Raw genomic sequence first — 13,994 nt, forward strand, 5'->3', positions numbered from 1 at the left:
AACGATCTCCATATCAAATTTCATGTAAATTGTTTCAGCACTTTAAGTGTGAAGTAGGTAATAGACAGGTACTTCCACATTTATAGTTCGTGTCATCCACGATGACGCGCAGATTTGTCAAATCTAATCTTCAGTAACATGACATTACGTGTCAAGGCACGCGTCTTCGTGAATGACACTATCTATTAGTAGATATTGCTGTCCTGGATAATGTAAAGCTTGCTGCCGCAGAATTATTGCACATCCAACAATGAAGACTTTCTGTATTTGTCTTCTTTTGTGCTGTAGAGAGCAGAAAAGAACGTTCTCCAAAAAATACAGTAGGATAGATTGAGGCTGGGTGTGTTTCAAAGAAATACAAATTATAATGGCATCATTTTCTTTAATCTATACACACAAATCAAAAATTTAAGATTAAATTTGTGCAACAGGTCGCAAGTCGCGATGCTGGCTTAGTATCCACGTCGTCAACGTTCTTGATCCTAGAATGACGAAGGCAGGCTGTTTTGGGTATCCAAAAGGGTTCTTTCACATGTCTATCCCTATTAGCAGTAGCACCGCTCCGATAAGTTCTCCGCTTTCTTGTTTTAAAAAGTGAGAAGTTGATTGTCATGTTCCTTCCATGCGGCTCTTAGAGCTCTATCGGCACTCTCAATTGGGTAATTAATTAGTTATATTCAACGAAAGCACCAACGCCGTCGCCAAGTATTTTATAGTCGTCGTTTGTTTGACTGTGTACCGATTTGCATCTGAATCTGTAATCTGTGAGTAGTCCGATGTACAACCAAAAGGTAGAAAAGAACCCTCAGGCCTTCTGAATGATTCAAATTTCTAGAGCTGTGTACGCTGCTTTAAGCTATCAGACACAAAGGCATTGCCAAATCAATAAAGTCTAGGCTGGTCTAGTACAGCTACAGCCAAAAGAGGGCCTTCAGCCCGAACAAATAGCTTCTGGTTCAATAAAACACGGAGCGTGTAGATTATACCAGAGATGTACTTGATGAGATGACTTATTTGAAATACTTGTATTTAAAATGCAAAATACCTATTTAGTATTTAAGTAAATACGTTTTGAAGAAAACTATTTTGTGTTTTATTCGAAATAGTAGGTATTTTCAAAATATAAAATACTTTTTATTTAGTATTTTATATACTAATTTAAAAACTGTTTTGCATTTGTATTTAAATACTTTTTATAAACTATTTTTCACTTTGTAGAATAATTTTACATACGCACGTATATAGATCTCGAATGGCTTTTGCTTTCAAACAGTGGTTTCACCGCTTTTCGTCACCAGGAGAACATGACCCGCCAAGTGCATTTAACGAGTTCAGAAGGTCGTAACTTCAGTGCGTTTGGCTGCAAAATCGAACGTGTGCAAGTTGATGAACTGTTGAATTTTAGTACTGTTATTAGCCACTTAGGTCTTAGACTTTGGAGAGGTATCGCAATTGGTTAGATGTACTAGACCTGCGCTGTAGCCTAGACGATATTGATTCAGCAATGCCTTTGTGTCTGATAACTTGAGGCAGCGTACACAGCTCTAGAAGTTTTAATTATTCAGAAGATCTTAGAGTTCTTTTCTACCTCTTTAGGTTGTACATCAGACCACTCCATGATATCGTATACAGATAGGTACAGTCAAACAAACGAAAACTATAAAATACTTGGCCACGGTGTTGGTGCTTTCGTTGAATATAATATAATTTTAATTACCCAATTGAGAGTGCCGATAGAGCTCTAAGAGCCACGTGGAAGGAACATGGCAATCAACTTCTCACTTTTTAAAACAAGAAAACGGAGAACTTATCGGAGCGGTGTTAGTGCTAATAGAGATAGACATGTAAAAGGATTCCTATGGATATATTACCCAAAACGGCCTGCCTACGTCATTCCAGTATCAATAACGTTGAAGACGAAGCATCGCAATATGTAACATGTTGCACAATTATAAGGATCTCACATTATTGATTTGTGTGTTAAGATAAAAGAAAATGATGCCATTATAATTTGTATTTATTTGAAACATCCTGGTGTGTATTCATTTTCCCATAAACTTCAATCTTGTTAAGAAAAAGGCCCATAATAATTAGCCTCATGCATGAAGTTTAAATTTGAACCAGATAAATTTTATTCGAATGATTGTTATCGTTATGGGTGTTACAAATGCATTTCCGTTATACAATTATCATATAAGTGCTAAAAAACAATTAAAAAAGTACAAAAATTGCGCGCGAAATGCTAATGAGCGAAACGCAATGCCATTGCCCATTGGTCGAAACGTCACGTGACGTCACAGTTCAGACAGATTTGTTGTTTTGTTCTACGTCGCACCGATTTTGAAAGAAGTCTGGAGGCCTACCGCGAAAACCGAAATTCGCCAATTGCGGGGATTTTTCTCTTTTACTCTCTCTAAGACGTCATTAGAGTGACAGAGAAAAATGCCCGCAATTGACGAACTTCGATTTTCGCGGTAGGCCCCCCGGTAAGTATAAAAATGTATTTGATTCGTGATTTATCAATTAAAAATTGTTATATCTCAAATATCGGTTATTGACGATTAATTCTAGAAACACTTGGTTGAGTTTAAATACTGTTATTATTTTTTGCACGTACTTACATACAACACGTCGATCAAAAGTTTTATCGCCTGTTACACACTAGTTTGCAGTTAGTAACACGAAATTACGGATTTTTTTTGCATTATTGTAGGTTTGTCGGTGCATGTATTATTGTCTATCACCAGTAAAACTTCAGTTAACTTTCGCTACTTAATTTTTGCATAGCGGGAGCTAATAGATGAGATTCACGCCAATTTATTTTCTGATCAAATTGGTCAATTTGATGATCCCGTCTGGACGGGCCTTAAGAACCGGCAAATTGTCTATGCTATATAATTTAAAATTTATTTTTAAAAAGTTTTGTGCAAAGGTTTGACTAAAGAATATGCGGTCCTATATTGTGTATAAATTCATAAATACTTAGTTAAATCAAAAACTTTACCTACTTTAAATTAATGAATATAAGTGATATATAGGCCTCATACCTACTACTTACTTCCGAAGCTTATGACCCATCCCAAAATAGTAGTAATTTGCTACCAGATCAATTGAAATCTACTAAAAATTGGTTTACTGTTGTATACTTCGATTAAATTTTTATTAGAAAAAATATTGAGAGCTAGTACATTGTGAGCTGCACTTTTATTTTTTTTGTGTGCTTTAGCAATAGATAATACCTAAAGAATGGTTTTCAGGTTTCATCCATGATATTTAGAAATTATAAAACGAATTATTAGTGTCGAGTAGCTGAAATACACGAACAACATTAGTAACAAACGTTAGTTGTGTTGTGTCCGAAGTGGAAGTAATAACGGCATGGGTCTTTGCCTTTCATGCCTTTTCGTCAAACAATAAAAAATGGCGGAAGAATTCTACAATTTTAACGTAGGTACTTAACACTTATTTATTTCACTTTTTATTCGTTGCAAGTTCGAAGACAAAATATTCTGTGTAAGGCTTAGAACGCACTACGATTAATTTCTTGTGGTTTCAGTCTAGTTTCGTGCGATTTCAGTCTTGCAAGTGCGTGCGCTTATGAAGCATGCCGTACGTTATATTGTTTGAGGTCCTGAAACTGCAAGAAATTAAATGCAGTGCGTTCCAAGCAGCAGGCAAGGCGGCATGAAAATTTAAACTTGAGTATAAATACTGCGCTACGCGTATCGTGTCTCTAGATACCTGCCTAATTGCAATAGTTGTGGTGTCAATAAAACAGCATATAAAATGTTAAAATATTCATATAATTAAAGATAGCTAACTATAGTTAATATAGTATGTACATCGCGATAAATACAGTATAGTAATATTATGCAAGGCAAGTTCAATTATAAAATAAATAATATTCAATCTAAAAATATAGACACGTTAATACAATTACACGTAAGGTTCAAAATATTTAATAGCAGTAGTCATAGGTTTTTCGTTGATTTTATTCGTTGTCGCGGGGTTTTTTACTCTCATTTTGATGTCTTTTGGCTTGAGCACGTTTTTATGATTGGCACTCGGGGGCCTCACGCCGACAAACTGCTTGTTAGTCGCAATACTCTTGCTGCTCAGACCTGACGTCTCCAGGAAGATGTCAAAGGTACCTTTCGTCTTTGCCACCTCAGCTTTCGCAACGATCATTCTCGGCTCACATTTCACAGTGTTGTAAGACCCACTATTGCTGCCAGACGAATTGCTCGATTCGATATCAGAATTCCTGACCGATTCCGTCTCTAAGTTCTCTATGTTCGACAAAAGGTCGGGCTTATTCGATAACTTGGCGTTTTTTTGCTTGTTTAAATTGTCTCCTCCGAGAAATGTATCGATTTTGTCCTTGCCATCGTCTTCAGGTACGGGTAAGATATGTTCGGTGACGACGTCGGACATGGAACCGTCACTGCTGCCAGAGCTGATGCGGTATTCCTCTGCCACGATGCTGCCTAACTCTTCATCAATTTTAAATTCTTCAAAATTTTGGGACAAATCAAATTTATCGATGTCATCGAAGTACTCTGCCTTGTGTAATTCCGCTTTCTCGGGACCGCGATTGAATTGGTGATCCAACTCGGTGAGGTTGATGTGTTTGGCGCCGCTTTTCCCTCCCTTATTTATCTCAGATAGGATGGAGGACACCGTATTACCCATTTGAATAGAACCGCGGGGGTCCACTTTTGGTTGCATAGGATGCATGTTAAAGTTGGGTAAGTAACTGTCTTGCGAGAAATTAGTTTCTTCTTGTTTTTCATCTTCGTCGGGAATGATGATCTCGGTGACTTGCGGTAGTTTTGGTATGTCTTTATCGCTTATTTTATTCTGGATGCGAGGTAGCGACACCACCTTAGCCACGCTGTTGTTCCGTTGACTCACGTGCACGGGGTACTGCTCGTTGTGAATCTCGACCGTTGGCTGTGAGAGTAGCAACTCCCTTTTGCCATTGCTGACTACTGGAACATTTATCTCTGAAATGGAGCAGTAGTCGGGTTCTACGTTAACTGTTGCTACTTGGCCCACTCTCCTCTTAACTTCTGCAACCCGTTGGTTAGCCGCAACGGCTTCAGAGTCTGACGGTTCTGTTTTTTCGGCTTTGAATTTGGCCGACAGGTTCTTTGGTTTCGGCGGCAAGGCGGGGGGAGTTCGCGGCACTTTTCTCTTGTTGAAAATCTTCATCGAGCCCAATTCGGCATCCTTCTTTTCGGTGTTACGTTCTATGTTAGCAGCTAGATTCTTAACTATAGAGCCTCTAATGTTTGGCACGGGCACTTTCGCGGCAGTCGTACGCGGCAGCGGTACAACCCGTTCGGCAGCCTTGGTGACTATCGGTTCGTATTCGTTGCTATAGATACTTTGTATCTCGTACTGAAATCCCTGCGCAGTGTTAGGGACTTCGTAGCTATGTTCAGACGCCGTCTCCAGGCTGAACTTTACGATTTTGTTCGCTCTCTTCTCTGATCGTGGCAGTGTGTGATTGTTTGCTCGCACTTTGTCTTCATACGAAATGCTATTGAGTGTGGAAAATTGGACCCGTTTGGTAGAAGATTTAGGACTTGGAGCTTCGCTGGACTTGGAATTGTCGTTGCTGCTGTCATCCAGAGAATTTTGGAGTAAAATTTGATTGACGCACTCGAGCACGGGGTTGTTCTTATATATTTCGTTGGTCGGGCTGTCGTCTGCGTCGCTCGTGCTGGCGTACCAGTTGTCGTTGAGGTCGTTGGGGTTAGTTTTAGTCAAAGTAGATTGTAGGTTATTGTTCTTATCATCGAATCTGTTATTGAATCGGTCGTTGTCCTGTATGATGTTGCTGCACAACACTTCATTTTTAGCTGAAATGACTTCAGCGTTGAGAATACCGCTATTGAAGCCGGCCACGAGCAAGTTGTCGGCAGATTTTGACTTGTTATTATTGAGTGTCCCCCGCTCCTCCATGCAGTCGGTGTCTTGCTCGGGGTCGCTAACATTGCAGTACCAAGGTTTCTCATTTGCCTCTTCATTGAGAACGTTGTTTAAGAATACTTGTCTGTTAGCCTTAATTTCATCGGACGCCTGTCTTTTTATGCCGTGCAGTCTTTCAATTTTTGTAGAATAAGTTTTCTCTGATTCACTGGCATTATCTATATCTTTCTTAGCTTCACCAATAAGTTGATCTATTTTCATAGACGCCCTCCTTATGTCTTTTGCAATTTGATTGGCTGTTAAGTCGTTTTCGTTGTTGACTTGATAACTCATGCCGACACATTCTTCGGCGCTACTGCTATTGGCTTGGTTATTATAACCTTTTTGCGAGTTATCGTAATATTTGTTACTCTTTCTTCCAGAGTATTTCCTTGATCGCCTGAAAACGTCTCGCCTGACAAAAGCTTGCTTATTTTTAATAAACGTTCCTTTGCTGCCAGTGCTGGCGTTGTTGCCTTCTTCGCTCGAACTGCTATTGCCATACGTGACATCGTTTTTAGGTAACTGGAAGCTTTTACTCAACCTAGTGTTCTTTTGGAATACAGGTGGCGAATTCCGTTCACGGTAACTCGAACTTCTGACAAAGTTGTTTTGGAATCTAGAGTCAGTGCTCTCTAGGCTTTGGAATTCTGGGTCGGTCTCGATGTTGGTTTGCTCACTCGTGAAGCCTAGAAGCTGTTGGCAGTTGCTGCAAAATCCCTTTCGAGCTTTGAGTTTGACGATTTCCTCTTGCTGGGACTTGATGATTTTCTCTTTCTGGTGAAGAGCTATGTGCACTTGTTTCTGTTCTCTGGTTAGGCGGGATTCTAGGAGGACTAGGGAGCGGAGGACGAGGGCGAGCTGGTCCTGGCGGAGGCGGCGCTCCTGGTTGGCGCGCTTGTCGCGGGTGGCAAGGGCTTGGCCGGCTTCGACGAGCTGGTGCCGCTGCTTGAGGACGGACTCAGACTGCTGCTGCAAGGCGCTGCGGACCGCGTCCAGCTCGCGTCGCAGTTCCATCGCTTCGGAACTGCTGTCCATCTGGAAACAAGGAAAAAACTTATGTTATTTTTATGTAGTGTATATTCCAATGGCTTTAAGAATCAACTAAATCAATTTCATAGGAACTTGATGCAATGTACGCGGAGCCGGATTTAGAGGTCTGGAGGCCTCGGGGCAACAAAGGAGTGGAGGCCCCCTGGCCCCAAATTATTTTTCGAATATAATGGACAATTTTCCGAAGTCTCTATTGTGGGGGCCCCTCTTTTGTGGAGGCCCCGGGGCTGTAGCCCCGGTTGCCCTCCCCTAAATCCAGCCCTGCGCGGAGCGGTTGCAGTTTGTCATATACTTCACAAAAACACCGTGTCAAAATATTTAGAGCAGCTTTGGAAAATCATAAAGGAAATGATCGGCCCCTTTATGTATGTGCAGTTAACTTCACAAGATCGATTGTTCCAGATTAGATAGCAAGCACCACGAACATCCTTTAGTGGAGTCGCAGCTAAATAGCCAAGAGTGAAATTGAGAACCTCCTACTTTACGATGGTGTTGCTAAAAAAAAAAACGCGAATACTCTTACGTCACGAACATGCATGTTTCCCCAATATCGTGATATAAGATTGACGTAAATTGTAGAGCTACAAAGAAGGTAAAATTATTATTATGGCTTATACGCTATCTTTAATTAGTGTTGCAATGATAAACATAAAATACGAATGATAAAATAGTATTTTAAGGGCATAATCGGTATATATCGGATCGTACCTGATCCCACTAGGAAAAGGGAGAAAAAAACATTGTTGAAGCAAAAACATCCCTTATTTGGCGAATCAAATTGAACTGAAATTTTATTTCACGTCAAAAAATTGTTTGCTTACTTTTTCTCAATTTCTATTATGCTCTTAAACGGATTTACGTCAACTACGTCACGGTCGATCGCAATACGTCAAATGCGCGTAATGACGTAAGCAAATTACCGCAAATGAAACAGCATCGGATCAAGATCGACATTTAGCTAGACATTTCAACAGGCCGCGTGAACCAAATGTCAAGTACGTACGTTTCTTTTGTACGAGGAAATAATTGTAAATCCCATGCTTAAATCTGATAATCATTCTTACTGCAATAGGGTAAATCGGTTTTTGATTTGCACTCTAATATATGTTAGCTGTGGGCTACCGCTTTGTAGCAATGAAAACCTCCGTAATATGTGTAGCTCTGAAACGGAACCTCAGTGCACTGTACCCTCTCAGAATTTGCATACATTTCTATTGAAGTATCAAAGCCTCAGACACTAGTGTCTCTTTTCCCTGAAAATAACACAGATGTGTAACGCGAATCTCTGAATGCTCACCACTGAAAGAGATCCTTTCCTGGTTCGTCGACACAATCCTTCAATTAACATATTAATATATTTTCTTAATAACCACTTAACAGTTTACTATACTGTCTAACACTGAACCTCAAGCCTTCCAAATGTAAGCACATGTCTTGGCCCGTTCGTAACTAATGACATCCATATACATAGAAAAGGGCTTGTTTTCATATTAAAATCAAGTCTTATACGACTGTTTATGTACTGAGCGTTTTACAAGATAATGAAAGTCCAAAGTCCAACCAATATATGCCGACGGTCAAAGAGTATCGTAAAAATCGTCAGCGGAAATATGTGCTGATAAGACAAGATCACTTCAGCAAGACCGTGTCAAGCGAGCGACCTTGAAATGTGGAGGACAAGTGTGAGTAGGGCGTGCCAAGAATGCTTAAATCATATTCACGGTCCTGCGAAAGCAGACCGTGACTGCTGAGTAGCAAAAAAATACAGGAAGAAGTGTCGGTAGGAATTTGAAGAACTCACTCGTTATAAGAGGCTCAGCGCTTAATAAACTTCCGAGTCGAGTCCTTTATTAATTATTTTTCAAGCGCTATTCAAAGAGTCGAGCCTCTGAATAATTTTATTAAGTACTCCAATAATTTTAAGGATTTTATCTTTAAAAAAAGGCTACTCTAGAATCTTAACCAACACTACAGGAATGTATTAAAGGTGCAACATGGAGTACACACTCCATTCCTGAGGTTTATTTAGATTTTTAGAACGTCCCATTTAATAGTAGGATATGCATGGTCATTATTTTAATACGATTGCGTAACGCGTGACTGATCAATTTCGCATGTTGATGTTTATTGCCATGCTCCATAAATATAAAAGGTTAACGTTATGAGTATGAATTACTTATGAGAAACAAACAAGAATAAACATAAATCTTGTTTTTGATGGTCGGTCTGGCCTAGTGGGTAATGATTAGTGACCCTGCCTATGAAGCTGATGGTCCTGGGTTCGTATATCCTGGTAAAGCATTTATTTGTTCCTGAGTCTTGGGTGTTTTTAACACTGAGAAAAACAAACAATTAAAACAATTGAAACTGCATTGACGTTTAATGCTTTAAACAATTCCTTAAGAGCCTAACGAACATAACTATAAATTTTACTGTTTCCGAAAAGACAGTAAATCTTACTGTTTTGGGTAGCTAAAATGTAATTGACTGTTCGTTTATTTTATACGTATATACGAACTAGGGCCCATTTCTGGAACGGTACTAGTCTAATATTATTAGTGTGTTGCCATGGTTGCGACTTGACAGTTCGGGGACTAATAATACATATTAATACCGTTCGAGAAATGGGCCCCTGTCAAGGCGTATGAGTTACCATGGCAGCACACTCATAATATTAGACTAATACCGTTCGAGAAATGGGCCCAAGGCGCACTGATAAAACACAAACATTAGTAGCCGCGTCACGTATGTAAATAATGAATGTAACCCCCATACTAATAAAAGTGATCGATTGGACGAAAATCATTATGCGCAGCCTAAGGCATTGTTGTGGTGTATGAGTCAAGACAATTCGGACTTGTCCAGACTTGCATAACAAAATGCCATGATGAAATCATTGCACTGGAAATAAGTTAAGTTTATAGAAATAGCATTGTAGGTACATTGAAGGATCCGCATCATCATTAACTAGAATATTGCCAACCTATTAACGTAGTGGGTCAGTCGACTCGAGATGCAACTTTATTAATAAAGTTGAACTCTCTACTTAGTTTATTTCGGACAGTTTACCAATAATAACGCAACGAAGCTTGCTGATTATATCACTATTGTATACAATACTTTTTCTACGAGTCATATAAAATAAAACTTTTTTTTACTATAAAAAAAAAGTTTTATTAATGAAAATTGGTAAGCATCTCAGTAGACAAAAATGCGCGACTCCCGCCCCGCGCCCGTTTAGTCTTCTATGGAGCGCGGCGGCACGTGATTTGTCATTTTTTTTTACAGTTGACTACAGCGTATCGAAATGAATCTTCTAGTTGAGTTGGAGCCCATACATGAAAACTACGCAATTATAGTTTGGTATACGAAATCTTAATTCAACCATTAGAGTCGACGAGTAGAAAAATATATTTTTTTGGACGTTGGTTTTTGAGATTTTCGTTAACTCGACCGTACCTACTGCGCGGTCATACATTGTTACTGCAGTTGGTGCAGTCTTAGCGTAGACGGACTGTATAGGTAGTATATTAATAATTAGGTTTCACCGCAATAGCACTAATAGCGATTTGATACGCATCGACCTTCGAGGTGCATACGCTTGCGGCTAGGGTATTCCGTAACCGGAACAATGGGCTAACATAAAGTAGGGTGTAGGTATTAGGTATACTATATGTATATACGACAATCATTTTACTGAACGAAGGACAAAACCTAATACACACAATACAAAGTACATTCTTACCGACACTATACATCTACATACCAGCCCCACATACCCATATACGTAGGTACACTAATAAACTGTACAGGCACACAAAAATACACATAAAGAAAGTACCTAAAAAAAGTTCATTATAACATTATGCTAGAACTGACCGACCCCAATCTCTCCCGGGACCAGTCTGAAAATCAGCGCGGAACCCTCTGTCATTGCACATGCTATGATTGGTATCCTATGCCACATCGTAGATTTAAGTTATAATTATTATGTTAAGTTATTAACTTTAAGTAATTTTATATTTTTTTAGCTATTTTCACGTAAATTGTTAATTTTGTTTGTGTGGAAATAAAGATTTTTGGTTTTATTTATTTATTTAAGCTATGGCGAATTGGAAATAATTCATAATAGCTGATGTTTTCAGTGTAACGGATATATCATGTTCATGATAGTATTAATATCTGGGAGACTGAGCTTTGTTCGGAAAACATATAAAATCTCAAAAATGCGCTTTTTCCCAGAGATAAGACCTAGCTAGATCGAATTTTCGCCCCCGAAAACCCCTAATATAGCAAATTTCATCAAAATTGTTAGAGCCGTTTCCGAGATCTCCGAATTATATAAATATATATACTTACACAAGAATTGCTCGTTTAAAGGTTAAGATATAGGAATTATAATCTAAAAAAAAATCGTTACAATTATGCTTTCCAGTACAAGTACAGCACCTATTACAATATCTCTTTTAAGACGTTTAATAAGCCCTATTGTAAAAAAAACTGGCCATTACTTATAATTTTATATTTTGCGCAACCGCATCTTTACTGAGCTAAGTTTACACAATTTACACAAGTATGTAATAATTGGGTCACGAGGGATCGCCTGTAGAGTATCCTCGTTGATATATAGCGGCAAGGCCAACCGAGTAAAAAAAATAGTTTTACCTTTCTGTCCGGAATTCTCCTATCTTCTAGGAGTTTACTAGAACTGGAGGTACTGTATAGAAATGTATATTTAGGGCTCTATATGTATGTATACATTAGGTTCTTATCAAAAGCAGTAAGCATAGCTCGCATCATTTAATGTTAGTGTGAATGCCACTGCGGAAGTAAGTTCGTCGACCCGAGATACGCGTACAAAGTGATAGTACGCCAAGACATGAAGGGATACCTATATATGTATATGAGGATGTTGTTCCTTTTGTATTTGACTTTCCACATTCGACCTTAAGCCATACGAGCAAGGTTGAATTTAGAAGTCGCATGTAATAAGTTCAATTACAATGCGTTAATTTACATTCAATAATCGGATGCCCAAATTAGGCCTTGAAACTTGGCCAGTTATGCTTCCATAGTTTGATATCCTAAAGAAATAGACCATTACTTATGAAATATTTTGTGTATTGGCCCATGATATAATAAACCTCTTTGAAGTCTTTGAAATCCCTAGAGGCCTATGTCTTCACATACTTTTTAGGATAGGCAAAAAATGCGAGACTCCTTTTGAAAAACATGGGATGGGATTCACATTTAACGGAAATACACAAATAATCGTGTTTTACCGTTGATTTCATGGGTACATTGCTGAGCTTAAATTAAGTAACTTTCTCAAACACGCCGGTATTCTATAATTAACTCCATTTTGGAGATAATCAATAAGTAATTTATTTTTATCTTACAAGGCCCTTAAGAGTGTGTACACTTGCCTTAGGACCTGTTTACATATTGACTTGCTACTAAACGTAAGTACTATCTCGGATGATCGATGTTCGATATATGTCACAGTTTTCAATTGTTTGATTGAGTTAAATGTAATGCCCGTATTATAACATCGCTATATGCAACATTTAATTACTTTTTATATAAAAACTTAACTATGCCAATTAGTTCGCTTAAACATAGCCCATAGCCCGAAGTTAAGAGAATTCAATAAAAACACGGTGTACAGTCAGCATCAATAGTAGCGGATGAAACAACGCGCCAAAAGTATCTGATATTCCGGATAACTTTTCGTAGATAAATCTCTAATTGTTCTAAATATAGGACCATCATATTTTGTTAAGCTGTTTCAGAATGGTAGATACTTTTGAAACCTTGTTTGATCCGCTACTTTTGATGCTGACTGTACATATAACCATAGTTGATAAAGGAACAAACTTTCACTACATACATATTATGTTAGGAACTATATCTCAAATCTATTAAGCATCATTAGTTACCAGATGCCAAACTTTGAAGTAAAAGAAAGTGAACTCAAAGGTCAAAATACTACCGTTCTGCTATAAACGTCTTAACTTGAATTCGACTTGATGTGCTTACGTCGTTTTTAAGTCAACACCTACACTTATAACACAACCGTTTAAGCGTGTACAAAAACTTACACAAACAAACCCACGCTTATTGTAAAATCGAAAGTGATTTTCTAATCGTAAGGTATTTTTATCACTCGCCATATCTAGATTCAAGAGTCATTGTTCGTGATCTTACTGGTTGATTTGTCATCTAACCAAACATTAATATTCTTGAATATAATTATTGTTTTATTGTTTTCATAATGATGTGTTTACTAACGTAATTATTGTTCACAATTAGTAAGGAATAATAATGGAATTTTAATACTCTTTCGTAATGTAGAGGCACAATAGTCATTTCGCCGGTGTCGTGAGACTTTTAATTTTAAAGTAGGTATTGGTTTCTAATTCAGATGCGTACTTTCTCGGTTAAATGTTTTTTAAACGATAATAAACTCGTACTAATAGTCGTATTAGCACTGTTGGTGTATAGTATTTTTCAAACCATGCCATTGACTTTTCAGACTAATCATTTTTTATCAAAAATAACTTGAATCCCATGAGAACAAATAATAAATATCTTCAGCTTAGAATATCTCATTATAATATACACAAGTCACCAAAATATACAAATAAAAAGATAAATTTTAATTTCGTTGAGTTTCATTATGTACCATCAGGTTCAAATTTGCGTGGACAATTTATGAATGATTTCATTCATTACTTGTCCATGCATTTTTGAATAATATTGTTACAACAACTCAATACTTACTACAACTACTACTTACTTAGTACAACGGAACTCAATTGCAATAAAGTTTGATTCTACTTATCAACCAAATGGATTCCGCTCGTGTCAAATCGTTTCAGTCGCGTCCAACTGTGATGGTATGTTTTCTTAATAATATTAACCATCACCAAAAGAATCGATTATATGCCCTTGCCAAATTTAAT

The 13,994-nt window shown here is 37.9% G+C and overlaps 1 protein-coding gene across 1 annotated transcript in view; it reads right to left on the reverse strand.

The window, feature by feature from the left end:
• Positions 1-3,782: 3,782 nt before the first annotated feature.
• The window catches only part of LOC133524265 (putative uncharacterized protein DDB_G0277255), a 74,393-nt gene continuing 64,181 nt past the window's right edge, over positions 3,783-13,994 (reverse strand). Inside the window, exon 3 of the mRNA XM_061860169.1 lies at positions 3,783-7,014. Coding sequence (XP_061716153.1) covers positions 3,937-7,014 — 3,078 coding nt within the window. The 3' untranslated portion in view covers positions 3,783-3,936. The remainder of the gene's footprint in view (positions 7,015-13,994) is intronic.

The sequence above is a fragment of the Cydia pomonella genome, chromosome 1 (assembly GCF_033807575.1).
Source record: "Cydia pomonella isolate Wapato2018A chromosome 1, ilCydPomo1, whole genome shotgun sequence".
NCBI lineage: Eukaryota > Metazoa > Arthropoda > Insecta > Lepidoptera > Tortricidae > Cydia > Cydia pomonella.